This window comes from Capricornis sumatraensis, chromosome 15 (genome assembly GCF_032405125.1).
Source record: "Capricornis sumatraensis isolate serow.1 chromosome 15, serow.2, whole genome shotgun sequence".
Taxonomy (NCBI): Eukaryota; Metazoa; Chordata; class Mammalia; order Artiodactyla; family Bovidae; genus Capricornis; species Capricornis sumatraensis.
Window position 1 is genome coordinate 81406757 of NC_091083.1, and position 27870 is coordinate 81434626.

General features: G+C 54.6%; 1 protein-coding gene across 3 annotated transcripts; it reads right to left on the reverse strand.

Annotated features, from left to right (window-relative positions):
• Positions 1 to 2047: 2047 nt before the first annotated feature.
• On the reverse strand, positions 2048 to 27327 carry PEDS1 (plasmanylethanolamine desaturase 1). 3 transcript variants are annotated; one of them, XR_011145925.1, is made up of 7 exons: positions 27204 to 27327; positions 19583 to 19702; positions 8365 to 8456; positions 7045 to 7189; positions 5429 to 5641; positions 3193 to 3408; positions 2048 to 3065 (listed from the first exon to the last, which is right to left on the reverse strand). XR_011145925.1 is itself a non-coding variant. In XM_068986703.1 (6 exons), the coding sequence occupies exons 1-6, from the start codon at positions 27325 to 27327 to the stop codon at positions 3287 to 3289; spliced, it is 807 nt and encodes a 268-aa protein (XP_068842804.1). In that variant the 3' UTR covers positions 2048 to 3286. The 3 variants fall into 3 exon arrangements, 2 of the variants coding, with proteins under 2 accessions (XP_068842804.1, XP_068842803.1); XM_068986703.1 differs by having other exon boundaries at positions 2048 to 3408; positions 8374 to 8456; XM_068986702.1 differs by having other exon boundaries at positions 2048 to 3408.
• Positions 27328 to 27870: the final 543 nt, after the last annotated feature.

The window sequence follows — 27870 nt, forward strand, 5'->3', positions numbered from 1 at the left end:
CAAAGTCTGACACTGTTTCCACTGTTTCCCCATCTATTTCCCATGAAGTGATGGGACCAGATGCCTTGATCTTCGTTTTCTGAATGTTGAGCTTTAAGCCAACTTTTTCACTCTCCTCTTTTACTTTCATCAAGAAGCTTTTTAGTTCCTCTTCACTTTCTGCCATAAGGGTGGTGTCATCTGCATATCTGAGGTTATTGATGTTTCTCCCAGCAATCTTGATTCCAGCTTGTGTTTCTTCCAGTCCAGCATTTCTCATGATGTACTCTGCATATAAGTTAAATAAGCAGGGTGACAATATACAGCCTTGACGCACTCCTTTTCCTATTTGGAACCAGTCTGTTGTTCCACGTTCACTTCTAACTGTTGCTTCCTGACCTGCATACAGATTTCTCAAGAGGCAGCTCAGGTGGTCTGGTATTCCCATCTCTCTCAGAATTTTCCAGTTTATTGTGAACCACACAGTCAAAGGCTTTGGCATAGTCAATAAAGCAGAAATAGATGTTTTTCTGGAACTCTCTTGCTTTTTCCATGATCCAGCGGATGCTGGCAATTTGATCTCTGGTTCCTCTGCCTTTTCTAAAACCAGCTTGAACATCAGGAAGTTCACGGTTCACATATTGTTGAAGTCTGGCTTGGAGAACTTTGAGCACTACTTTACTAGCGTGTGAGATGAGTGCAATTGTTCAGTAGTTTGAGCATTCTTTTGCATTGCCTTCCTTTGGGATTGGAATGAAAACTGACCTTTTCCAGTCCTGTGGCCACTGCTGAGTTTTCCAAATTTGCTGGCATATTGAGTGCAGCACTTTCACAGCATCATTTTTTAGGATATAGCTCTACTGGAGTTCCATCACCTCCACTGGTTAACACCTTTTCTTTCAGCAACCATCCTTCCCTCCTCTCATCCTGTGGTTGGGAAATGTTGATCCCACTTCTGCAACTCTAGGTGGGTATTTCAGCCCTAGCCAATCAGAACACTTTACCATCCCACTCCAACGTGGTTGGTTGACCCAATCCAGGCCAGTAAGAGTCTGCCCTGGGACTTTGGCTGCATCTGCTGGGAAGGAAAACATTTTCTACTGAGATATGGAGCTGGTCCAATGTCAACCTCGACTCGCTTGACCAAGTTCTGATGAATCATGTGTACCCCAGGGTCCCACCAAACCTTAAGTCAGAAACACCTCTAAACTTTTCAGTTACATGAATTATTTTCACTACTCATTTTTGCCTGACAGTTATAGTTTCTGTCATTTAGAGTTGATAAATTCTAATACCCCTTCCTTTTGTGGTCCCCTCAGATAGTCTCAAATCAAAAGTCTACACTGGTGGTTTTCTTAGAACTACAGGAGAATCTAGTTATCTCAAAATAAAACTTTTTAAAAAGTCTAGTGGTGGGCAAAGTTTAAGGAAAATAAAGTTATGGGTCACATTAAAAAAACTATCTGTGACTGCTCTAGAGTTTTCTCATTCTCTGTCCCCAAAAGGTTTTTGTTTTTCCTTATTAACATTATAGAAACTATCTAGCCCAGACTAGATTAATTGTAAATGCCTATGTGTTCACTGCTGAATCCCAGCGCCTGGCATATAGGAGGTATCTTGTATTTGTTCAATGAATAAATGAGCAAGATAACTTGTTTCACATGTTCAGTCTCCCCATTTAGCTGTCCATATAGTTTGGTCCCTATTTTTCAAACCTCATCTTCCACTGTCCCCTTGCTCACTCCAGTCCAGCCACATTCTTTTAAAAACCCCAGGCATGTTCCTGCCTCAGCGCCTTTGCACTACTGTCTGGCCAGGAGGGCTTTTCCCACAGTTCTTTCCCCAACTGGCTCCATCTCCTCCTCCAGGTCTCAGCTCAAATGTCACCTGCTCAGAGAGGCCCTCCTTGACCTGCCAAAGCAGCCTCACCCCGCTTTTCCAATGTCATCCCAAGCGTTTCATTTTCTTTACAAATCACCATCTAAAAATCCATGTGCATTTATGTATGTTTATTGTCTCTCCCCAGGAAGTCGACTCCACCAGGGAGGTCCTTGTTGGCTCATTTCCACGCTTGGCGCCAGTAAATCTCTGCAGAAGGGGTTCCTCAGTAGGGTTCTGCCTCCATGTCTCTACCCCCATGATCTCTGACATGAAAATTCCTCACGGAATCATGGGGCCCCCTTCCAAAAGGGTCTGGAGCAGATGTCAACACTGATTCACTGTCTTGGGGGACAAAGCCTCCATCTTAGCAGAAGGCTGTGGGTGAAGCCGGGAATAGGGGCGGGTGGGGCCTCAACCTTCCAGCCTCCTTACTTCCCCTCCTCCCGCCAATCAGGAAACAGGAGGCAGCCCAGGTTAAGTAGACTCTTGCTGCTTTGTTATAAATATATTATGTACATCCAAAACATGACATTAAAATATTACTCCGTGTTACAGAAAAGATATTAAGGCTTTCTATTATTTACATTAAACAAGCAAGCACCGTTAAAAAAAAAAAATAACCGAAACAAAAAAGCCCCACTCTTCCTTCTCTGACATACCCTCAAGTCAGAGGAGACGCAGTGTCCCTTTCCAATGACCAAGACCCTTTGCAGGGGCTGTGCCCTTCGAAGACATCCTCCAATTAGAAACGTCAGCTCTGGGTGGAATCACACAGGCAGATGGGGGAAGGGTTGAGGAGCACAGAGTCCACTCGATCAGGAAATTTCGGCTTCATCTGGCCAGCTGCCCCCAGACCCTTGCTGCACTTTGCCGCCCTTGGGTGGACAAGCTACGCTGAAGGTGGTGACTGGGCAGGCTGTTCACCGAGGCCTTTGGAGTCAAGTCTGCAGGGCCATAGCGGGGTGACGGTCCAGGGACACTCAGCTGTGCCTGGGGGCTCCTAGAGCCCTGCGGGCAGACAGACAGGAACAGGTAAGATGACTCAGTGCTCCGATACCAGCCACGCTGAAGGGCTGCCCAGTGGGGCAGGGAGTGGTGGGTGTGTGGGGAGTTGGTGAGCTTGTCCTGAACCCAAGGGATGGCTGAAAGGGTGGGGCTCTTTTTTTTTTTGCAGTCAGGCTTGGCAGACAGAGCAGCTCAGGTGGCTAGGGAGGGGCCAAGGGGAAAAAAAATGAAGGAAATGAAAAAAACCAGTGGCTCAAGTATTGTGTCACAAGGGGTGGGGGGTGGGCTAGAGGTGCCCGGGCCCAGCCCAGGAGGTGTCCTCTCCACCTGGAGTGGCCAGCGCGAGGCGGCTGGAATTTGGCAGATGGCTTCAGTTTGGGGGAGCTGGGGAAGGTTGGCAACGAGGTGGTGCCTGGAGGAGTTATTTGATCTTCTGCGCCCATTTCATGTCATCTGCCCGAGGCTTCTCGCCTGTCAGGGCCTGGATAATGTCCTCCAGGCGTCGCCAGAAGCCCATCCTCTCCAGAGGGTAGTTGAGCCAGCCTGCAGCAGAGACAGGGCAGGGGGGTGTGAGGAGGGGTTGAACGGGAGAGCAACAGTAAGAGCAGACAGACAGCTGGCCCCGCCTTGGGCAGCAGAGGGACTGGGAGTAGGGTCTGCAGAGGGCAGGGGAAAAGGGCTGACCAAGGAATCTGGGGATGGGGGCTCCCCATCAATGGGCTGAGGGGCTGCTCAGACATACACCTTCATCCCTTCACTCACCTTCTTACTGAGCTCTTACTATATGCCAGGCACGGAGGCAGTGTTTCCTATCATTTGGCTCTAACGCCACCTCTTCCAGGAAGCCTTCCCTGACTACCACTTAGCAGCCCTCCAGGCCTGTCGCATCACCCATCCTTATTTCTTTACAGCCTTCATGATAACCTGTAACCATCCTCATTAATTTGTCACTTCCCTGTTTAGTGTTGGTTTTGATCTCCAGCTCCCAACCATAACCCCATGTTCTTTCACTGTTGATCCTGTTGGATCCCAGGGCCTAGGATGATGCCTGGCATGGTAGCTAAGTGAATAGTTTTATTTCCGTTAAATAAGTCTCATAATCTTATTTAATCTGTATTACAGTCTCCCACCTGAACCTTGAACTAGGTATTACTATGAGTCCAATTTTCCACATGAGAAGACTGTCTTGGAGGGCAGTCTCCCAGTTAGTACCTGGCCAAACCAAGACTGACCCCAGCCCTGGCTGAACAATTAAGTGATCTCCAGAAGAGCCTAAAATTTACCCTTCTCCACCTGCTCCTAAAAAGCATGACTTTAGGATGTACAAAAAAATATTTTCTGTGGCTCTCAGTTCTGCTTTCAGAAAGGCAAAAGCAAAAAACCCTACAAAATACCTGACCAAACCAAACCAAAGCAAAACCCAACCCTTCCTCCAAACCCATACGTGTAGCTTACTGAGTACCCGCTATGTGCCAGGCACTTTGCATCTGCCGTCTGACCATTCACACCGCAGCCCTGGCAGGTGGTCTGTGAAGGAGTGGCTGTAGCCTCATCTTGTGAATGAGAAAACTGATAACCAGGGAGGCTTGTGAGCCTCTGAAAGTTGCATATGGAGGAGTTGAAGGTTACCCAAGTTGGCCTGACTTAACAGAACCCGTGATACACTTAACCTTAAAAAGATACCCACGGACCCCGGAAAACCTACTTGCCTCACCTCCTTGGCACTGGCTCACTGGCTCCGCATGTGGGCCTCCCAACTGCCCCTGGGGCACATGTTCTGGCCTCAGGGTCTCTGTACTTGCTATTCCCTCTGCTTGGATTGATCTGTCATTTATCCGCAGGGCCCCTCCCACAGTTTTCAGATTCCTGATCTCCCCCCGATTCTCTGCTCTTCGGCCTGCTTTGCCTGTCCCCATGGCATCTCTCACACCTGGAGCTTGCCAGCTCCCCTATCCTGGCCCTCATTCCACACCGGCCTCCTCGCTGCTCCTGAAACAAACCAGGCGTGTGTGTTCCTGCCTCCGTCACCTATTGCTCCTGCTGCCTGGAGAGCTCTTCCCTCCAGGTCTCAGGACTCTCTCCCTCAGTTCAAATGCCACCTTCTCCAGGAGGCCTTCCCTGACCAACTCATTTAAAGGGGCAAAGCTCCCTATTTCCCTCTGCTACCGTCTTCTGTGTTATTTTCTTCCTTGGCAGTTAGGACTGCCAGATGTAGTACTTATCGCCTGGGCTGTCCCCTCTTAGAATGCTATAAAGGTAGGGATTTTTGTGTTTTGTTCAGTGCCACGGCACACAGTAGGCACTCAATAAATATCTGCTAGATGATGGGTGGCTGGCATCACAACTCTACGAAGAGGGTGTCTGAGTGTCTATCTTATTTATGGCTGTGTCCCTGGCACCTAGAAGGGTGCGTGGCACATAGTAGGTACCCAAGAAATGTGTGTTCTGAGAGAAAGTTCCTCCAGGACTGTGCCGCATCCCCCTGTGACCTCTGCCCCCAACCCTAAGGATGGAGCAGCAGTCGGAGTGGGGGCAGCCCGCCCCTGCTATCCTGTGAACGCACCCGTGGTGATGCAGAAGTAGGTCTCGTGGGGGGAGACGTGGTGGATGCGATGGTGTTTGCGGGGCAGGATGATGTGCCAGTCCTGCAGGAAGACGACCCAGCGTGGCAGCCCGAAGTACGTGTGCGACCACTTGTGGATCTGGTTGGTGAAGGTGCTAAAGATGATCAGGCAGAAGACGAAGCACTCCCAGGGGTACAGCTGCTCCAGGACTTCTGCAGGGTGGGGACAGGGTGGGTGCCCACGGGCCCCAAGCAGCTGTCACATAGGGCAGGGGCCCACTGCCAGCCTGGCCCTCACCCCTTGCCCCTGGGTGGCAAACTTCCCGGGATGGCAGGCAGGCACCCTGGGCTCCTTCTAACCTCCCACATGGCCTCTGGCAGGCTCAGACTCTCCTGTGGCCTCAGTCTTCCCTTCTGCTCAGTAGGCAGAATAGAAATAAGCAGAAATAATGGTTGAGACTGTGGGCTTTGGAGTGAGGCAGGGCTGGGTGCAAGTCCCTGCTGAGACATTTCTTGACTGTGTGAACTTGGGTCAGCGACTCTACCTCTTCACATCTCAACTTCCTCATCAATGAAATGGGAATAAATCTTGGTCCAGATTCCCTAGAAGCAGAGCCTCGCTGAGACAAGGACTCATGTGCACGTGATTTATCTGACTGGGGAGGGGAATCTTCTGAAAAACACCCAAGGGAGTGAGGAAAGCAGGACAGGGCAGGGGAAGAGTTAAGCAAAGATGGGATGGGGGGAGTCTTGTCTCAGCCTGATGGGGGGGGCAGGGCAGAGAGTGGATTCTGAAATGCTGATGACTCCACAGAGTTGGTCCCACTCAGAGGCAGGGGGCTGGTCTTTTGCCGCCGTTTTGGGTCACTGACTTCAGGCTTATCCCAAGGGGAGGGGCGGGACCTGTGCTGGCAGTTCTCAGAAGGGAGTTCACAGCCACTCAGAGCAGCGGGGAGAGGATGTGGTTAGACACCACACACACTCAGCCCATCTCCCCACAGGGGGCTGCTCTGAAGACCAGCAAGGTGTCAAGCTGTTAGAACAAGAGCTGGCTCAGAGGAAGGGGTCTTCCCCCATCTTGCCCCACACTGAGGTCACTGAGGCTCAGAGAGGTGATGGAACTCGCCTTGGGACAAGTTCCCTTCCCCAAATAGGCATGGCAGAGATCTGAACTCAGGAGTGAGTTTGGATCAGGCTATACATACTCTTCCAGGCGGCAAGATCAGAAGCCCCTAGGGCCAGGCAGGTGAATTCAAATGAACAAGGTGGGGGGCGGGGGCAGGGAGGTGGGTGGAGATTAGGACTGCAGGGAGCAGCGGGGACTGTGGCAAACTGGAGAGCATGAATCTTGTGCAAGGGGGACCCCACAGCTCAGCTCCGGCCCAGTGCAGCCAAATGGGAGCCAGGACACAGGTGGCCAGATTGGATTGTTCAAGAGAAGTTGCAAACAGATCTTTATGTCAAATATCCCAATTTTACATGAGGGCAACTAACTAAACTTTTATAACACTGAGGGGCGAAACAGCCACACAAGCTATGGCAGGCTCGTGGTGGGGGGGTGTGTACTTGTCCGAGGGCTCTCTGGAGGTTCCCCCACCAACAGCTGGCATACTTACCTGGGCTCCGGGTGCGGAACTTGTAGGCCATGTTTAACAGTGGCAGCAGCGTCAACAGGCAGTTGTCCCCGTTGGTCTCGATGAAGTCGTGCCGGGTGATGGCTGTTGGGTCGATGTGATGCTCCCGGAATGGCCGGATGAAAGCCTAGGTGAGGTGGGGGGATGGGAGAGGGGACACAGCCGACCAGTCAAGCCCCTCTCCCTGACCTCCTGCACACACACTCCGCGCGGGAGCGCCTCCTTGTCTCTGGCATGCTGCCCCAGCACGGCACTGCTGTGGGTCCCTCCAGCCTTCAGGCCCCGGGTCTAGCAGCTTTAGCAGACGGGTGGAAATGACCTGGTGGGACCTCCGGCTGCTTGCCCCTCTGTCGGCCTCAGTCTCCAGACCTGGGCTATGGAGGCGGGGTTGGTACAACCTCCACCCTCCTCTCCTACCCTGAGGCAACTGAAGAGACCCCTCACACTGACAGGCAGGACCCTTTTATTTTTTCCAGTATCCAACCCTTCCTTCTGGTAAGAGCCTCTGCTTCTTCTCTTAGCACCAGCTGCTCCAATCAGGCTGCCTCCTCGGACCCTGGCCTGGCCAATCAGAGCGTCCCATTCCTCTGGCCACAGTGACTGGATGTGTGACAGCCACGTGACCCAAGCGAGGCCAATGGGGATGAGCCGTGGGACTTGGGTACTAACTATGGGAAAGGGGGCGGTCTCCGTGGAGCGCTGAGCTGGGAGGATGGACCTTGAGGCAGTGGATGGTCATCCCGGCCACCTTACCAGGGGAGAGCCCGCGTGAGTGTGGAGCCAGCGGAGGGGAAAGCAGAGACAGGCGTGGAGAGGGACGGGGTCCAGAGAATACAGTCCGTTTGTCCTACTGGACCCAACCACGCCCTAACGTGGCTTCTAAAATTTTTAGTACACAAATCGGTACCTTTCTGTGGTTAAGTGTGTACCAGATTTTCTATCGCAATCAAAACGTCTGACTGACACCAGATAAAGTTCGATGTTAACGAACAGTGAGGTGCTGCAGGGCAGGCAGAGGAGAACAAGATGCGGTATGGCCCCCAAGTTCCAGGGGGTCCAGTGAGGTGGACATGTATCAGAGCTCTCTGTCCCAGGCCTGATGCTTTTGCTTCCAGGAAATCACAGGGGATTCCTCTTCTGGTCTTGAAGGCGGGGGAGCGGGGGTCAGACTGGAACCACGGTTCCCACGTTACAGATAGGAAAATGGGCTCAGAGAGGAAAGGGGACTCAGCTCAGGTCAGACAGCCCCACCTTCTCCTGGAGGAGACAGGCTGGGCTTCAGGGCTGGGTCAACATACGTACCTTCCCCACGATGGGCAGCTCCACGGAACCCCAGGTGTCGGCTCCCCAGTGCACCAGGCCGGACAGGAAGTCAGCAAGGAGAGCCCCTGCCACTGTGGACAAGAGGAGGGTGAGCTGGAGGTGGGGATGGGGGGTCGAGGGCACATCCCTGCCCACTCCCCACCCCAACTCAGGAAGTCATTCGCTCAGTCATTCAGGTTAGGGTGTTCCCTTCTCTCCTTGGGACACTTTGCTCCCTGTGAATGGAGCTGCAGTCTGTCCCTTTACTTGATCATCCCCAGGGAGACGTGGGGCCTCACTTCCTAGGTGAGTCTGGAAGAGTAAACTGGGCTCAGATTGCCCGGCCTTTCCCTGTTAGGAGCCGGCTGGCACTTCCTCTCTGACCCACAGTCGCCCTGCTCTACTCCAGTGCTACTGGTGATAGATGGCAAGGTCATTCTGGGGTTTGGTGTCAGGAAGGACCCAAGGTCCAGACAGAAGCCACAGCCCTGCAACCCAGCTTTTACCAACAGTCAATGTGATCACTGGGCCCCCAGCAGCCTTTTTGGAACAAAGACCCCTCAGCCCCGAAACCACATGCTTACTTGAGGGTTCAGTATAATCCAGAGGGTAAGTGCTGTTACGCCTGGACTCACATGCCAGCTGTCACTCGCCAGCTGTGTGACACTGGGCATGTTCCCTAACCTCTCTGTGCCCCAGTTTCCTCTAGCCAGATGAGAATGAGGAGGATTAAAAAAGAACACTGCAGCTACCATTTACTGAATACTTTCTCAGTGCCAGACACGTTCGATCTTCACGAATTCTCACCATCTATTAGAAGCTGGTATCATCCTTATTTTTACTTTATAGAGGTGGAAACTGAGGCTTGGAGAACAGAACTAACTAGACTGAGGTCGCATACATGGCCAGTGGCAGAGTCAGGCTTTTAAGCTACCTTGGGGTCCAAATATCTCAGTAGGATGCACCACGACACTGTCCACATGGGGAAACCACGGCAGAGTGGCCAGCCCGCTGCCCAAGGTGACTCCCCAGTACCACCCCCATCCTGCTCCCCACCACCTGCGTCTCAGCCCTGCTGGCATATTCCCCTTCCCTTACACCCCCTTACAAGCCTCTGGGTCTCTGCACTTGCTCTTCACCCTGCTGGAACATTCTTTCCCAAAATGTAACGCAGCTCACTCCCTCACTTCCTTCAGATCTTTCCTCAAAGTTCCCCCGAGGATACCTAATCTAAAACCGTAAGCACCCCCATCTCCCAGCATTTCCTGCCTCTTGTCTTCTCCAAGCACCTATCACCTTGGACTTCATTTCTGTTTACTGTCTTCCCCTATAAAAATGTCAGCTCCACAAAGTCAGGAATTTTCGCCTTTCGTTTATGGCTGCATCCCACTTCTCGGCACACAATATGGGTCGGTACACGTGTTGAGTGAATCGATGGGAAGTGCTAAGTACAATCTGTAGTGCAGAGGGAGCCCTCAATACTGTTACTATCTTTGCTGTTGTTCATTTAGTCCATAAAGGCAACATTCTGCCAGGGACCTACTGTGTGCCCTGCACTAGAGCCAGAGATGCATTGGACATTGGCTGAGCTCATGTTATTGGGACAGAGAAATAAGGGGCAGGGGGAATTGCCAGGGGGTACAGTGGAGAGGAATCTGCCTGCCAGTGCAGGGGACATGGGTTTGGTCCCTGGTCTGGGAAGATCCCACATATCGCAGGGCAACGAAGCCTGGGCACAAGCAGAGAGTAGCCACCGCTCGCTGCAACTAGAGAAAGCCCGCCTGCGCACAACAGTGAGGACCCAGCGCAGCCAGAAAAAGGAAAAAAAAAGACAGGGTGAGGAAGGGGTGACGCTGCCTGGGGGCCACGCTGGGGAGGGGTAGGCCGTGCTGGGGCTCTAAGGCCGGTGCACAGGGCTGGGCAGTCGTGCTACTCAGGGCGGTGCGGGGAGGGCGGGCCGGGCTAGGGAAGGGGCTGGCGAAGGCTGGGAAGCCCAGGGCTTTTGCACTTGCTGCTCCTCTATCTGACGCCCCACCCCCTCCCTGAGACCCCTGAAGGGCTGGCTCCTCCTCCGTCTTCTAGCTCAGGGTAAACATCACGAAGCCCCCGGCTAAAGCCATCCTCCCAGGCAGGTGCTCTTGGTCACGTCTCCTTGCTTTGTTTCTTTCACAGCACTGGTCACCATCTGAGGGGACAGCCTCGGTTATTTTCCCCACTCCTCGGATGCGGAAAGGGGCTCAGGGAGGCTGAACCACCTCCCTGAGTGGCAGACCTGGTTTGAGGTTAGTCTACCAGTCTCCAAAACCAGCACCCTTTCATGCCCTTAAACTGTAGGTGTAGGGGCATTAATAGAGCTCCTGCTGCATACGCAGGATGCTGTGTACACACTGCCTTGTGTCTACCACGAGGGAATAGTGGCACTGGGGCCAAGCGAAGGGGGAGCTAGATTAAGAGTTGGAGGCACTGCTGTGTGACCCTGGGCCAACTCTTTGCCTGCTCTGGGCCTCAGCATCTTCCCTTTGCCAGTGAAGGGTCGGCGGAGGTGCCTCTTGAGCCCGTCCCGTCAGCCTGAGCTAAGGCTGCCTCAGGAGAACACAGCCCTCCAGCAGGCTCCCTTATGGTGCCATTTTCCTCCTCACCTTTGTTCCATGCAACCACCAATCTGCTTCCCATAATTATACACTGGTTTTGCCAATTCTGGAACTTCACATAGATGGATCCTTATGGGATGTGCTTTTTTGGGTTTAGCTTCCTTCCCTAGCATAATGCTTCTAGAGGCATCCATGTGGTTGTCTCAGGAGTTCATCCTTTTCAGTGCCAAATAGTATTCCACCACCTGGATGTACCACAGTACATTTATCCATTTTGCTGGTGGACAAAGAGGCTGTTTCCAGGTTGGGGCTGGAATGACTCAGCTCCTGTGAACTGTCATTCACAAGCCTGTGTGAGGACATATGCCTTCATCTTTTTTGGGTAAAGATGTCAGCCATCTACCTACCTATCCATCTACCCACCCACTTGCTTATTTAGTTTTACTTGATATTTATTGAGCACTTATAGTTACCAGGCCCTGTGCCAGCACCTTAAATGTTTTCTCTCTCTTAATCCCTAAACTGTACCAAGGCCAGTCCTAAGCCAGTTACAGATCTCATCTCCTTAATCGTCCTAAGCACTTAATCCTTACAGATGATGTGTGCGTGCTAAGTCGCTTCAGTCATGTCCCACTCTTTGCGACCCCACGGACTATAGCCCGCCAGGCTCCTCTGTCCATGGGATTCTCCGGGCAAGGATACTGGAGTGGGTTGCCATACCCTCCTCCAGGAAATCTTCCCAGCTCAGGGATCAGACCTGCGTCTCTTATGTCTCCTGCATTGGCAGGCGGCCACCTAAGAAACTCCTTACAGATGATAATGATAATAAAAACAATACTAGAAAAACGTTTTATAATTACAGTTAACACTAGGGTGCTTCCTGTGTGCTGGGTCCTTTGTCAAAGGTGTTAAAAAAGTATATTATTGGGAATATAAATCCCCACAGATTAAACGTGTGCTGTGCAGTGACTTCTCTACCAGGGGAATAACAATACGAAAGGGAGGTGGTGAGAGTAACCTTAAAGGAACCTGACAAACACCACTTGAGCCTGGTGGTCAAGGTCAATATCACGGGGATCAGTCATGCTGATAGTATATATCCTTGCTATAGATGGTGATGAAAATGGCACTTGACCTCTGGGCTCTTCCTCCCCAAGACACACAGCCCACTAACGAAAACACTAGACAAATCTCAGCAGACGAGCATCCCACAAGACACCAGCACTCCTCCAAGCTGTCCAGGTCACTGAAAACAAGGAAGATCCAAGAAACTCACAGCTCAGGAACCTCAACGGACATGACAACTAAACGTGACGTGGGATCGTGGATGGGATCCTGGGATAGAAAAAGGGCAGTAACTAAAAATGAAGGACATCTGTATATGCTGCTACATTTAAAATGGATAGCCAATAAGGACCTACTGCACAGCGCAGACAACTCTGTTCAATAAGCGGTAGCCTGGATGGAGGGGAGTCTGGGGGAGAAGGATGATCTCTGTGGCTGAGCCATTCTGCTGCACACCTGAAACCATCACAACGCTGGCAACTGGCTATCCTCCAGCATAAAACAAGAAGTTAAGACACAACCAGCCAACCAACCAAAAACACCCGAGACCACACCGTTCAGGGTTCCATTTACATGAGATATCCAAAATATGAAAATCTACTGATACAGAACGGAGATCAGTTAGGACTTAATGGTTAAGAGGGACAGCGTTTCTTTGCAGGGTGACGAAAGTGTTCTAAAATTGAGCGTGGTGATGACTAGGTAACTTGATAAATTTACTAAAAACTACTCAATTGTGCTCTTTGTATGGGTGAATGCAATATTGTGTGAAACGATATGACGACAAAGCTGTTACCTAAAAAAATTTTAAAAACTGAAAAAAAACTTAAGGACCTCTGATAAACTATGGACTTTACTTCATAATAATGTATGCATATTGGTGCATTCATTGTAACACACATATGATACCAATATGAGATGTTACTAATAAGGGGAACTGGGGCCAGGGCTTCTATGTGAACTTGCTGTACTGTCTATCTGCTCATTTCCTGTAAATCTATAGCTGTCCTAAAAAAAGAAAGTCCGTTAAAAAAAAAGTGTATCATCTCACTTCATGTCCACTGTGACAGGCCCCACCACATCCCACCTGCCAGAGGAAGAAATGAGACCTGGAGGGTAGTAAGGAGGGGTCAGAGCTGCTGGTCGGTGGCCAGGGACCAGAGAGAGGGCTGTTCATGATGATGCTGAGCCTCCATGTCTGAGACAGGAACGGTATTTATGTCGCTTAAGTACCATTAGCTAGTAACAGGCGAATGCAGATCCTAAGGGCTTCCCAGGTGACGCAGTGGTAAAGAATCCGCCTGCCAGTGAAGGAGACGCAAGAGACGCAGGTTCCATCCCTGGGGTGGGTAGATCCCCTGGAGAAGGAAATGGCAACCCATTCCAGCATTCTTGCCTGGGAAATCCCATGGACAGAGGAGCCTGGCGGGCTGCAGTCCATGGGGCTGAAAAAAGTCAGACACAAAGGAGCGACCGAGGGCACAGCGCAGGCCCGTGGGACACAGTGAGCGGTCCCCCAGTGCAGCCACAGTTAGTAGTTAAATATCGCTCCCCTCTCGGAGCCTCTGCGGTGTCATCTGTCCAGTGACCAGCCCCTGGCCTTTTCTGGCTGCCCAGCAGGGAGGAGGAACGTGGGCTTTACAGAGATGCCAGGAATTATTTTTGGAGAGAAGAGAGTCCTCCCCCCTCCCCCCCTCCGGGAGGAAATGCCTCTAATCTATGGGCCGAGGCCGTTTCCACAGTGTGAGTCCAGGCCTCCAGGCCTGCTGCCCGAGTCCTCTTTAACGGGAGCAGGGCTGGCAGAGGCGGGCACACAGAAGCTTCTTTGTCCCAGGGCTGGTGTCAGCGCCTGGTGGCTGGCTCACCCTGGGGGCGGCCTGAGCCTGGTCACCACCCTGCCTGCAGGACACGGGGCCAGGCTAGGAGACCATGATGACTCACCCCAGCCACCCCGAGACCCTGAGACCGCTCCCTGGGGCCTCCACTTCCCCACAGGCCACGCGCTGGGACTTCTCTGCCCCACCCACCCTGAGGCCTGGTGTGGAGATGGGGCTGATACAGAAACAGGCACTGCTGAGGGCTGGTCCCTACGGTGTAGCGTGTGTGTGTTTAGTCGCTCAGTTGTGTCCGACCCTCGGTGACCCCATGGACTGTAGCCCACTAGGCTCCTCTGTCCATGGACTTTTCCAGGCAAAAATACTGGAGTTCACTGCCATTTCCTCCTCCAGGGATTGAACTTGCGTCTCCTGCAATGCAGGCAAATTCTTTCCCTGCTGAGCCATCAGGGAAGCCCTGGTCCCTCCGGTCCTGGGGCCAAATCCTGTCTTTACCACCTTTCAGCTCAAATCCAGCTGAGACTCCTTCAGGCCAGACTCCTGACGCGAGAGGCCGCCACGACCCGAGGCCCTGTGACTGCGGGATCTCTGCTGACCTCTGCACTCACTGTGCCTTCCACCTGGAACCCCCCCTCCTCTGCCAGGAATTTCTAGCCCCTCCCTCGGGCACCAGCTCGCCACTCCCCACATTTTCCCTGCCCTTTCCCCAAGCGCAGCAAACAGCTCAGGGCTCCCGCGGCCATCTCTGGGTCACTCAGCCGCTGTGGCCAACGCCGTCCTTGTGCGGGCCGCTGAAGACCTCCAGGGGGACAACTCCGACGGTCCCTCGTGGCCCCGTCTTGCTGCTCGGCTTGGTGGGTGCTCCTCGCTGACCCCCAAGTCTTCTGAAACACCTTCTCGTGTTTCAGGTCCCCATCTTCCCTCTTGGCTGGCTCTTCTTCCTCTTCCCGCTCTGAAAACTCTGGGGGTCTCAGGCCTCTTCTCTGTTCGCACAGAGCACTCCCGGGGGCCCTCCGCCAGCACCTAGGCTTCAAACAGCATCTCTCCTCCCGGGACACCGGGACCGGTTCCGGTTTCCTGCTTCCCCCCGCAGCTCCTTTCTCGCGGCTCCTCCACTTCCCTCCCGGCTGTTGGCGATCACTTCCCTCAGGCCGCCTACCCGTCTCCCTCTCACCGCCACAGCCAACCTGTCAGCACCTTCTGGCAGCTCACCCTTCACGGCGCACCGGGCTCTTACCACTTCTCAACACCTCCGCTGCCCTTCTGGGGTCGCGGCCACCACCTTCACCTCTCTTCCAGACCTCTCCGTTCCCACCCGCCCACCCTGCTGCATCAGATGATGTCGGCTCCAACGGGAAAAGGTCAGTTTTCATTCCAATCCCAAAGAAAGGCAATGCCAAAGAATGTTCAAAACAACCGCACAATCGCACTCAACTCACACGCTAGTAAGGTGATGCTCAACATTCTCCAAGCCAGGCTTCAACAGTACATGAACCGTGAACTTCCAGATGTACAAGCTGATTTTAGAAAAGGTACCAGAAAAGGAACCAGAGATCAAATTGCCAACATCCACTGGATCATGGAAAAAGCAAGAGTTCCAGAAAAACATCTATTTCTGCCTTATTGACTATGCCAAAGCCTTTGACTGTGTGGTCACAACAAACTGTGGAAAATTCTGAGAGATGGGAATAACAGACCACCTGACCTGCCTCCTGAGAAATCTCTATGCAGGTCAGGAAGCAACAGTTAGAACTGGACATGGAACAATGGACTGGTTCCATATAGGAAAAGGAGTATGTCAAGGCTGTATATTGTTATCCTGCCTGTTTAACTTATATGCAGAGTACATCATGAGGAATGCTGGGCTGGATGAAACACAAGCTGGAATCAAGATTGCCGGGAGAAATATCAATAACCTCAGATATGCAGATGACACCACCCTTATGGCAGAAAGTGAAGAACTAAAGAGCCTCTTGATGAAAGTGAAAGAGGAGAGTGAAAAAACTGGCTTAAAGCTCAACATTCAGAAAACTAAGATCATGGCGTCCGGTCCCATCACTTCATGGGAAATAGATGGGGAAACTGTGGCAGACTTTATTTTTTTGGGCTCCAAAATCACTGCAGATGATGACTGCAGCCATGAAATTAAAAGACGCTTACTCCTTGGAAGAAAAGTTATGACCAACCTAGAAAGCATATTAAAAAAGCCGAGACATTATTTTGCCAACAAAGGTCCATCCAGTCAAGGCTATGGTTTTTCCAGTGGTCATGTATAGATGTGAGAGTTGTACTATAAAGAAAGCTGAGTGCCAAAGAATTGATGCTTTTGAACTGTGGTGTTGGAGAAGACTATAGATTCCTTTGGACTGCAAGGAGATCCAACCAGTCCATCCTAAAGGAGATCAGTCCTGAATATTCACTGGAAGGACTGATGCTGAAGCTGAAACTCCAGTACTTTGGCCACTTGATTCGAAGAACTAACTCCTTGGAAAAGACCCTGATGCTGGGAAAGATTGAGGGCGGGAGAAGGGGAAAACAGAGGATGAGATGGTTGGATGGCATCACTGACTCAATGGACATGAGTTTGAGTAAGCTCTGGGAGTTGGTGATGGGCAGGGAGGCCTGGTGTGCTGCAGTCCATGGGGTCCCAAAGAGTCAGACATGACTGAACAACTGAACTGAACTGGCTCCAAGGGGACAATCGCCAGTGCCTTCTCACGGCTTGCAGAATAAAACTCCAAGTTCAGACCATGGCCTTTAAAGCCCTGTGCGGCTGGTCCCCATGGGTCTCTGATCTGCCTCCGACTACTTTTCCTCTGGTCAGTTTTCTCCGGCCACACTGGCCTCCTTTCTCTTCTCCAAGCGCGCGGGGCTTACCCCAGACTCGAGGGCTTTGCCCCTGCTGCTCGCTCTGCCTGGAATACCCCAGAGAGAACCACTTGGCCAGCTCCCTCACTGCCTTCAGGTCTCTGTGCAAATGCCACTTTTCCAGAGAGACCTTTCCTGACCTCTTACCTCTCATCTTCCCTGCCGGTTTCTGCCAATCTTGACTTTGCCACCCAGGATGGCATCATCTATCTGTATTAACTGGACACCTTTTCAAGGCTTCTGGCTCCTTGGCTTTCTGGGGCCTGCCAGGGGCACCAGAATGCCTGGGAGACAGCAGCAGGCTAGGGGTGGCCTCTGTAGGCTGGCACAGTACCCTTCCTTCCTGTGTGTCAATGCAGAAATCAGGGTGACTACTTAAATCGATCAGGAACTGTGCAAACACTGCTATCAGAGGATTGTAGGCTGTTATCAGTCCAGAGGCAAAGGTGTTTGGTGGAAGAGCTTGGCTGATAAGCAGGTGAGAAATCTCCTGACCCCAGGGCTGGAAGATCTGGCCCCAGTCGGGGGAGGGAGGTGGTGACCTACCTGGGGTGTCCAACCTCTTGGCTCACTCAACCCACACGGGGTCTCTGGTGCTATGGGTCCTTGGCCCAGAGTGGGCCTGCTGCTGAGAACATACTCTCTCTCCTAGTGGAGGCCAAACAGTCCCAGGTCAGGGAGTCTGCGGTTTAGGAGATGGGCAGGTCTGGATACACCATCCCAGACCCTGCTGCTGCCCGACAGGGAAACCACCCGGGTCCGAGAGCAGGTGCCCGAAACTCTGGCTCGGTTGCCGCCTACAGTGCAGAGAGCCCAGGGTGGGGCTTGGCACGTGGTGGTGTTTGTTGTTGTGTAGTCGTTCAGTCGTGTCCGACTCTAGCAACCTCATGGACGGCAGCCCCCCAGGCTCCTCTGTCCATGGAATTTCCCCGGGAAGAACACAGGAGTGGGTTACCATTTCCTCCTGCAGGGGATCTTCTGGACCCAGGAACCGTATCCGCGCCTTAGGTCTCCTGTACTGGCAGGCAGGTTCTTGACCACTCGTGACACCTGGGAAGCCCTTGGCATGCAGCAGTCTCCGGAAATATCCACAGTTAAACTGACCATTGAGAGGCTAGGTCTGAGCCCTGGGGAGGGGAATGTTGGGCGGTGCCCCCTCCCTACCTCGACCCAGCCGCTGCCCTCTCAGCAGGGATGCATCTGGCCCTCACAGTGGCCCCAGCCAGCAGGTACTACAGCAGCCTCACTTTCCAGATGTGGCAGAGAGGCTCAGGGGTGTAATGACACTTGCCCAAGGCCACAGAGCCCAGGAGTGGCAGAGCTGATGTGAGTCCAGGATACAGCAGTCTGCTTGTGATCGCCCCCAGACGGGTGTCGGGGCTCACACTGTCGACACCCCCGCCCTTGAATGTGCTGCTCCAAGGCAGAGAGGCCGGGGGCGCAGGTCCTTCTTGCCCCTGGAGAGAGGGGGCATGTCCGGCTCTGTGGGCAGGGCCTGGCTCCTCAGCACTAATGCGTTACCCTCTTTCCCTTCCAGTTGGTCCAGCCACCCAGCACATGCCCACTCCTACCGCAAACCCCGATGGCTCAATTAGCAGGCCCGAGTGCTACTGGCCTGAGCGGCCAGAATGCTTTTAATGAGACTGTGGAAGCTGAACACTTCGGGCTGGCCGGCTGGACCAAGGGCACAGCGGCCACTGAGCCTGGGGTCAGAGCGACAAGCACTGGAATTAGAGGGGAGAGCGGAGGGGCAGAGGGCAGGCAGGAAGGAATGACGTCACTCCAGGACCTGGGCGTGGAGACAATGAATTAGAAATCGTGTAGTGCTTTCCGTTTTGAGGGGTGACTCCGGCCGGTCCCCGCTCTGAGGCTCAGTCTCCTGCTCTGTGTAACGATGCCAACGATGGCAGTGCCTGTCGCCCAGGCCGTGGAAGCCTGAGGACAGACCGGCGGAAACCGCTTGGCAGGCACCGATGTGTGCAGGTTGTCCATTCATTCACTCACCGCTTTGGTGAGCGTTTACAGAGCACCTACTGTGTGAGGCATCGCGTCAGGGGACACAGCAGCGAAGACGCACAAGCCCTGACTCTCAGGGAGCGGATGTGTGACTGGGGGAGGCAGGGGACAAACAAACAGAACGTAGGACAGGGTGGGGTGCGGGGTGCACGGAAGGACTGCTGTTGTAAGGGAGGAGCTCCCTGAGGGGGACGAGGTCGTGAACCACCCAGGGCTCCGTGGGAAGAGTTCAAGCTCAGGAAGAGCACGTGCAAAGGCCCTGAGCTAGCAGCGTGTCTGACGGTGCCCGGGGAGGCGCAGCGGGGAGGCTGGTGTGGCAGCAGCAGCATGAGCCGACAGGAGGAGGGAAGTGATAGGAGGAGGGCTGGGGGCTGTGCCAAGGAGCTTGTATTTTGTTCTAAGTAGACTGGGGACAACAGACCAGTGGTGTGACCTCATGTGGGATCCGATGGGATCCTCCCAGCTGCCTGTGGACAGTGGAGGGCTGAGGTGGAGGTGGGGAGACCATGGAGGAGGCCTCTGCCACAGTCCAGCCTGGAGGATGGTGCTGGACCAGGGAGGGGATGGTGGATGCTGGATACAATTCAAAAGCAGAGCCAGGAGACTCGCTGATGGTGTGGATGTAGAGTGACAGAGGGGAGGAACTCAGGATGACGCCCAGGTCTCTGGGCCAAGCACAGACACAGCTGCCACGTGTGTGCGATGGGCGACAGGGTCTCCACAGCCCGAACCCCATTCCTGTGCACGCACGATGTGTGAGTCGCCATCAGCGTGGCGCAGACACTAGGTAGGTCCCTGGCCCCTGGGGAAACCAAGGCAGGCAGCGGGGCTGCGGGCACTCACCCACGCCCAGCATCACGAGGGGCGTTTGCTCCCAGCGGGCCAACAGCAGGAGGTGGACCACGTTGTGGGCGATGAGGCTGAAGCACAGAACCACGCAGCACCACTCCTGGAAGCGCTTGCCTGCGGGGAGAAGGGGCGAGAGTGAGTGCAGGGTGGCGGGCCAAGGCCACGGGATCAAGGATCAGAGCCAGGCGGGGCCGGTCTAGGGAGGGCTCTCTGACTGTGTTCCATGAGTCCGCAGTGCAGACTGCAGGCTGAATGCAGGCCCATTTCACAGAGTGTCCCTGAGGCCTAGAGACTGGGACAGGTCTGTCCAACGTCATATACTCCAGGCCGGCTGTGTTAAACCAAACTCTTCTGCACACAGGCCTGCTGCCCACGAGGCTGGCCTTACATGTGCCAAGTCTTTGGCAGACAGGACGAGAACGTTGATCTCGTGGGCCCCTTTGGGCTCTCTCTGGAGACCCCTGAAGGAATTTTAATGAGCTTCTTTTTTTAATTCTCATTATCCTATCACCTGCCCCCTTCTGGTAGGCAATTATTTGAAAGCGCCACAAACAGCTTTTAATTATGCACGTTCAGACCTTGTCCCACGTCCATCAAGCGGGGCTCCAGGCAATGAGTCAGGAATTCAGGAGAAACCAACCACAGTTATCACTTCCACGGCTTCAGCCACAGGGCCGATGAGGAGGTCTCAAGCTCTTAACATCGCCAGGGGCTGGAGAGGCGGTTAGAAGCAGTGAGGTGGGCTGGGTGGGGGCAGTGGGACACCGCAGCACAAGTGCCCCTCCTAGAGCGGGAGGCACTAACTGGCTGACCACTGCCAGGACAGGGAGTGTGGGCCCAGGCAGGTCAGAGGCTCTAATTCTCAAGAGGAGCCAGAAATCAGGATGCAGGTATGAAACCATCTATATAATTTTGGCACGTATTTTTAATATCCTGTGGGCTGGGACAGGCTGATTCACTCAACTGCAGCTTTGTTGACCGTATCGAAACACTGAGAATAACCTCAGTGTCCACTGCCTGGGGAATCAGACAAGTTAACTTGGTTTACAGTGTCTCTGTTGCTAGGCAAAAAGCCTGGGTGACTGTTCCTATGTGGCTGACGGAGGGACTGGATATTCAGGACAAACTGGTAAGTGCAAACAGCCAAGTGCCAAACATCCATTTACATAAAAAAAGAGAGAAAAGACAACCAAACAACTGTAGAGTTAAGACTGTCTTTTCACCTCCTTTTGAATTTAAAATTTATGAATGTGATATCTTAGCAAAAATCTCATAATTATAAATTAAAATTTAAAAACGCAAAAGGAAATAAAAGCACCACCTGGCTGCATGTGACATGGTCCCCAGGAACACTGTTTTCTCAGGCAGCTGGTCTCAAGGACAGATCTCCTCTTGCAGGTCTCTCTGTGGAACCTCCACCTCCAGGAAGCCATCTACTATTCCTCCTTTGACGCCTGGGCTCCCCGACCATGGGGCCCATCATGAGAAACTCTGCCTGCATAACCTCCATCCTCCTCTCCCTAAATGTCAACTCAGGAGGCCTAGGACTGTGCCTGCCTTGCACAGCAGGGCCCTGGCACGTGTTGGTGCTTAATAAATGCTTGTGGAATAACAAATTCCTAACCACGATCCTAGAGGAAAACCGTCAGGCTTTGCTTCTGGGCACCTTTCTCTGAAGCGGTGTGACAAGGACCAGGCTCAGAGAGAGAACGGGCCTTGTCCGGGCTGCACGAAGCAGACTGCGCTCCAAGCCAGAGCCAGAACTTCCACCCTGTGAGAAGACCAAGGCTCCGAGTGGGCGAAGGACATGCCCAGGGTCGTATCCCTCGTACAGACGAGGACCTTGGGACCCAGACAGGGCCAGGATCCTCCAGGCCTCACATGGAGGCAGGTGCAGAAGCCCCTCGCCGCCCACTCCGCAGTCAGGGGCTGCTTCCTTGGCACCCCGGGGCCCTGCCACCCCAGCGCCCCAACCTGGGGTCACCATGATAGGACCCTGAAGGGCCTTCCCTCCTGTGGCTCTGGTCTGCGGCCAGGACGGGGGGCTCAGAAGCAGGAAGCCGGGAGGGCCGGTGGTCAGGGACGGGAGATTCCTCAGTATGATCTGCCGCCCCCCGGCCTGCAGCGCCAGCAATGAGATTAAGTGACAGGAACAATAACCAGGCCAATCACAGGCTGGGCACAGTGTGCAGCCCACGCCAGAGACTCTGCAGACCCACTCCCTCTGTCTTGTCTCATTTATCCATCTATAGCTGCACTTCAGTCCTTCCCAGCATCAGGGTCTTTTCGAAGCATGAGATGGTTGGATGGCTTCTCATCACTGACTCAATGGACATGAGTCTGAGCAAGCTCCTGGGAGGTGGTGAAGGACAGGGAAGCCTGGTGTGCTGCAGTCTGTGGGGTTGCAGAGTCGGCGACCATTGAGCGACTAAACAGCAAACGGCTGCACTGGGTCTTCTTGGCGACACACAGGCTTTCTCTGGTTGTGGGGTGTGGGCTTAGCTGCCCTGTGGCATGTGGGATCTTCCCGGAGCAGGGATCAAACCCATGTCCCCTGCATTGGCAGACAGATTCTTTACCACTGTAATACCAGGGAAGTTCCCCCTCTGCCATATTTTGCTCTTAGTTTTTTTTTAAAAAAGGAGCTACACTTAAAAAAAAAAATACCCTAAATTCCTATTTTCCTGCTTCCTTTAAGAACACAGGCTCTGACCACCCCAGGTCTGAGCCCCCCTCAGATGGGGGCAGAGCTCCTGGCTTACCCCAGCCCTCTCTCCTCCCTGAGGCCTCATCCTGGGGGGCTTCCACTGGTGGCAGTGCTGGCCAGGCCCCTGCAGCCATCTGGGTTTTGAAAGATGAGGCACGGTCTTTCATTCAAGTCTCAGTGCCTTGAGGGAGGAACTGTGTGATCCCACTTCCTGGATGAAGAAACTGAGGCTCAGCAGGTAAAAACCAAGAGCTGGGTTTGGATCCTGTGCCTGTAAGTGGGAGACCTTAGCCTGGACGTTTGGGACTGTCTTGATTCCAAATGTAGCCCAGCTCGCTCCCCTTGCCATGGACAACATCCCGAAATCTGAATATTTTCCATCTAAACTGTCCTCTAGGCTCTGGAGTCTTCTGCAGAACAAGTGCCTCAACTATGACCCAGAAAAAAACGTATCTATTATAATAAGCATTCACAGAGCACCTCTTCCATACCAGCTACACTGCCAGGGAGGATCCCAGCCAGCCTGGCCTGCCGTACACCGAAAGCTGGGGGCTATCTGCCTCGACCTTCAGAGGGGGAAACTAGGCCTGGAGAGAGGAGGTGTCCGAAGTCCCTCGAGAGTCACCAAAATCAACATGGACAGTGAGCCAGGCCGGGACTGCACAGTCAAGGGGTCTAAATGGGGTCACATCACAGATGGGCAGACTGAGGCCGGGGAGGGGAAGGCCTTTCATCCGCATAGAGGGCTCGGGCCACCTCCAGCACAGCACTGGGCCTTGCTTCCCCGAGCCAGCCCCTGGCCTGACCATGATCGGAGCCGAGGGACAGAGGTGATGCCTGGTGGCCTGCGGAAGGGCTGAGCTGGCGTGTGGTGGCTGTGCAGGGGCGGGGCGGGGGGCATCTCTGCTTTCCTGGGGACAGGTCACAGCCGGACGCCTGGCACCGGGCCCGCCTCTTCTGTTTCAGTCAGACGAGCCCTGGAACCTGCCCTTAAGGTGGGTCCGGGGCCACTAGGAGACCCTCGGCCTCAGGGAGGTGGGGGGACAGGAGGTAGCGGGGAGGGAGGGACCAGAGAGACGCAGAGGAAGAGAGACAGATGGGGGAGAATGGCATCAGAGACACAGAGCGGTGAGAGAGAGGGAGAAGAGGGGGAGAGAGAGAGATGGGGGGTCTCTACATACACGGAGATGGAGAGAACGAGTGTAGCCAGAGAGAGGGAGAGACAAAGACATGGAAACGAGGGAGACAGAAACCCGGGCCAGGAGTGTGATGGACCAGCCTGGCCAGGAAGGGGCCTCGGGAGGCCCTCTGGGGACACAGCCCAGCTCAGCTCCAGGATGGTAGGCCAGGACCCCCACCCGGCACTCCTGACACCCTTCACCTCACCCCCCCACCCACGCTGAGTGCCTGTGTCCCACAGGCTGGGGGTTGAACAGGGGCTCCGGGAACCTGCCAAGATCCACCCCTGGAGCCGGCGTATCCACATAGCCAGAGGTCAGCTGGTACCTGCCAGGATGCGGGACACCCACCTCGCCTCTGGGCCTGCCCGTGAGGCTGGGGGAGGCCTGCCCAGCCCTCCCACCCGTCACAAGGGCTGCACCTGGCAGAGGGTCTGCAAAACCCAAACTTGGACCCTCTATGGCTCCCAGGCCCCAGGCGCGTCCTCGGGGCAGACTCTCAGGGTCCAGAGGATCGGGCTGAGGCTCTTCAACCCAAGTGGCCCCATCAGACCCCTTATGGCTCTCAGCCGACACGAGGCCCACCGTGTCTGCCGCCAGCCCTGCAGGCATGCTGCCCGGCCGCCCTGGAACATGGGCCCCCTCCCGCACCCCCACCCTCGGCAGGCTCACTTCCACAGCAAAGATTCAGAACACAGAACCCAGAACACTCCAGAACAGTGTTCAGGTTCTGGCCCTGCTAACTCTCTGTGTGACCGTGATCATCACTCTTTGCTAAGCCTCAGGGAAGGTCTTAAAGATGGACAGGGTGCAGCCACTCCAGGCCAGCCAAACATATGGTGTCCCTGGCGAGGCTGACCTTCCCCTCTGGTGAGCAGAAGCAAGCCAAGTCCCAGGCAGGACAAGCACTGGGAAGAACACGTGTGGGGGGTGGGCTATGAGGAGGCTACAGGGGTCTCCGTTTCCTCCCCTGTAAAATGGAGTTGATACCAGGATACTCCTGAGACAACTGTAGGGAGGCTGAAATGAGAGCATAGGAAGGAAACGCCCAGCACACAGTCAGGGACCAATAAATGTCAACTATGTTAACTGCCTCATTATTGCTGCCAGCTGTCACGGTACCAACCTACCTCTGTACCCGTGAATCTCAGGAATCCAGTCCCAGAACCCAGAACCCTTCCTGACTCGGCCCTGGCTCCCTCTGCTCCAGCCCGCGGGCCACCTCAGTCTCCCGCAAACACTTCAGGCTCGCTCCTAACCTCAGGGCCTCTGCACTTGCTGTGTCCCTGGTCTGGACCCATCCTTCCTCAAATATCTTCAGGCGTCCCTCCCTTCTGGTCTTGGGTCAAATGTCACCTGTTCAGGGAGGCCTTAACTGCCCCCCCTAAAATGTGACTGTCCCCAACTTCTCCCTTTTTGGCTATTTGTTCCGCAGTACTTGCCACCACTGGGCAAGTAAGCTATTTCCCTTATTTACTGGGTTTACAAAAGCCCAACTCTGTTTTCCCTGTTTTGTTGACCACTGTTCCCCCAAGGATTAGAGCAGGCACTGGGACAAGGGTCCCAGTGCTCAGCATGTGTCCCTGGTCCCTTACGTCACAGGCCAGGCCCGGAGAGATGGAGGTACTTCCCCAACGTCAAGGGACAGAGGCAGGCAGAGGGAGGCCTACGGAATTCAGAGAAGCCAGTCTCTTTCTGCTTCACTCCTCCTCCCCAGGCTCTCCCCTTGCCCCACCCAAACTCCAAGTCGGGAGGAGGCAAGGCCTCTGACTGCAGGTTTGGGGGACCAGGAGACTGTCTGCTCCCTTAAATCCCTGAGGGGCTGTCCTTTAGACGGTGAGGGGCACTTGGGGAAACCAGAACTGGACAAAGATGCAATCATGGTGGAATGAGAAGCGGAGTCCACAGGGGAGGCTCAGAACACCCTTCTGATTTCAAGGTCTGTAGGGTTTACTTGAGTGGGTGGAGCTGGACACCAAAGGAAGGGGCCTTTGAATCTTACCCTGGATTTCCAGGTGGTGAGCCTGAGGACCACAGAGATGAGGCAGTGTACCCCAAGACTCACAGGAGAGGTTGGGCTATGGCATTAATAACAGGGATTCCCTATTGTATGCTAGGCACTACACGAGATGGATGATCTCATTTCCCCTTCCCAGTGACACTAAGGAACCGATAAGCTTTATCATGTACCCATTTTAGAGGTGAGGAAACTGAAGCTCAGAGAGGGCCAGCACCTTGGCCCAGGTCACATAGTTAAGAAGCAGTCAGGATGCTAAGTCCAGGCTGCCCCAGGCAGCACCAGAGGTTTTAGGTCCACAAGCTGGGTGCTGGGGGAACGGGTTAAAGACACTATGGCATCATGGGCCAGGTGCCCAAGTTAGGTATGAAAAAAAAAAAAAAAAAAAGACTCAGAACATGAAACTGCAAATCCAGAAAGCCTCTGGTGATCTACAGCTCAGGTCATACAGACAGCTATGGCAGAGATGGTATGCAAACCCTGGCCAGTCAGGGCAGAAAGCCCAAGGTGGTGGTGGACTCGTTCTCGCCTCAGGCAAGGGATATCTATGCGTGGTGGCCCCCTCCCCCTCCCCCTCCCCGGGGGAAAAGGAAAGATGTCACAATGTTTGACAAATAAATAAAGCTGGATGAGCTGGTGACACCCAAGCAAAGGGGCCTCCCAGTCACCTGACTCTGGAGTTCTCAAAGGCAATTCCTTAATCCCTGGGGACACTTGGCTCTGCTGGGGCCTGGCAATGAGATTCCTGAGGCTCAAGTGGAAGTCAGAGAAGGGGGTGGAGGTCATTGCTTGCTAGAGCAGAAACGGTAGGCCCAGCAGGCAGACACCGGGACCTTGTCAGGGGGCAGAAGCAGAGCAAGGGTCTCTAAGTTTGCGGTCTGGTCTGTGGACACCCCCAAGTCCTTATGGAGGAGGTTAATATAAACATCTACATGGGGGAGAGGAAGTGGCTGGGACTGGGGCTTAAATTTTGAGAGAAAGCTTAAACTGGAAGGTGTGCAGGGAGGCCCTCACCACCCAGAATTTCAAAATACAGGGTGAGAGTTAATTCGCGGGGTGTGGAGGGAGGGGTGAGGGTCTATAAACTGAAGCTATAAATCTAGGATGGGGCTTTGGAGGAAGGGCGTCTGGGGCACTCGGTAGGTGGGGCCCCCTGAGTTGAGGTTCCCAGAGCAGACCTGATATGCTCAGATTTGTGGGGTGAAGTCACTACAGCCCAGGGCCCCGGCAGGGGTGCAGATAGGGCCCCAGGGTGTGAAATCTGTATCTGGGGAACCTGGGATAGGGTGTAACTCTTAGGAGGGGGCCAGTACATGTCACTGAGGGGGGGGTGCTTTCGGCTTGGGGTCCTGGTGTGGTGGGTCCCCAAGACTAGGGGCTCTTTACAGCCGCGGGGACCCCGGGCTAGGATTGGGATCCGACAGCGTGATGGGAGCTGTCCGTAGCCCGAGGAGTTGATATGGCAGCTCCTTGATCCGGGGGGCTGTCTCTGCATCCAGAAAGCCCCGTGGCTGGGGTTCTGGTTTGCGCTTGGAAGGGGCGCTGGGGTGGGGTCCCAAGACTTAGGGGCGCTACTTGCAAGTTAGAAGCCGCGCCTGGAGCTCTGCACTGGGGGCTGAGGCTGGGGTTCCGATCCAGGGGACACAGGACCGCGGCCCCGCAGCCCAGGCTGGCTGGTGACTGCGGGCCGGGAGAGGGGGCCGGAGGTCCTACCTGGGGAGTAGAGCGCGGCCAGCTCGCGGGCCCCGGCGTGCTGCGCGCCCCAGCGCCGGCAGGACGCCGCCTCATCGTCTTCGAGCTCTGGCTGCTGGCCCGGCCCGTCTTCGGCGCCCGCCATGGCCCCTCGCCCGGCCAGCCCGGTGCGCTCCGCTGGCGGCGGCGGCGGCGGCGGTGGCGGCGGCGGCAGGGCCGCGGAACCGCGGCGAGATCACGCCGCCCAATGACGGTCCAGCCCCGGGCGCGGCCGCGGCGCCGACGGGGGTCTCGCCCGGCCGGGCGTCACAGCCAATGGGGGCGCGCGCCGGGGGCCGCGCCAGCCAATCAGCGGCTGCCGAGCCGCAGCCAACCGCGGCGCGCGAGGGGCGGGTCCGCAGCGTACGGAAGAGCCGGGCTGCTGCGCGTTTCGGCTGCTCGCGCTTCTCTGCACGTCGCCGCCGCACTGTGGGTCCGAGCGCGCTGACGGCCCCGGGAGGGCTGTGTTTACCCCCGCGGTGCCCCCGGTGCCGAGGGCCGAGGTCTGAGCGGCCGTCTCTTGGGCACTCCCAGGCCGGCGTCTGTGACGGGCAGGGGACGCGCGGGGAGGGTCCCCTGGCCGGGGAGGGGAGGCCCCGTTTGGAGGGTCCCTGGCCGGGGCCGGTTTCAGGGTCTCCGAAGACCCCGA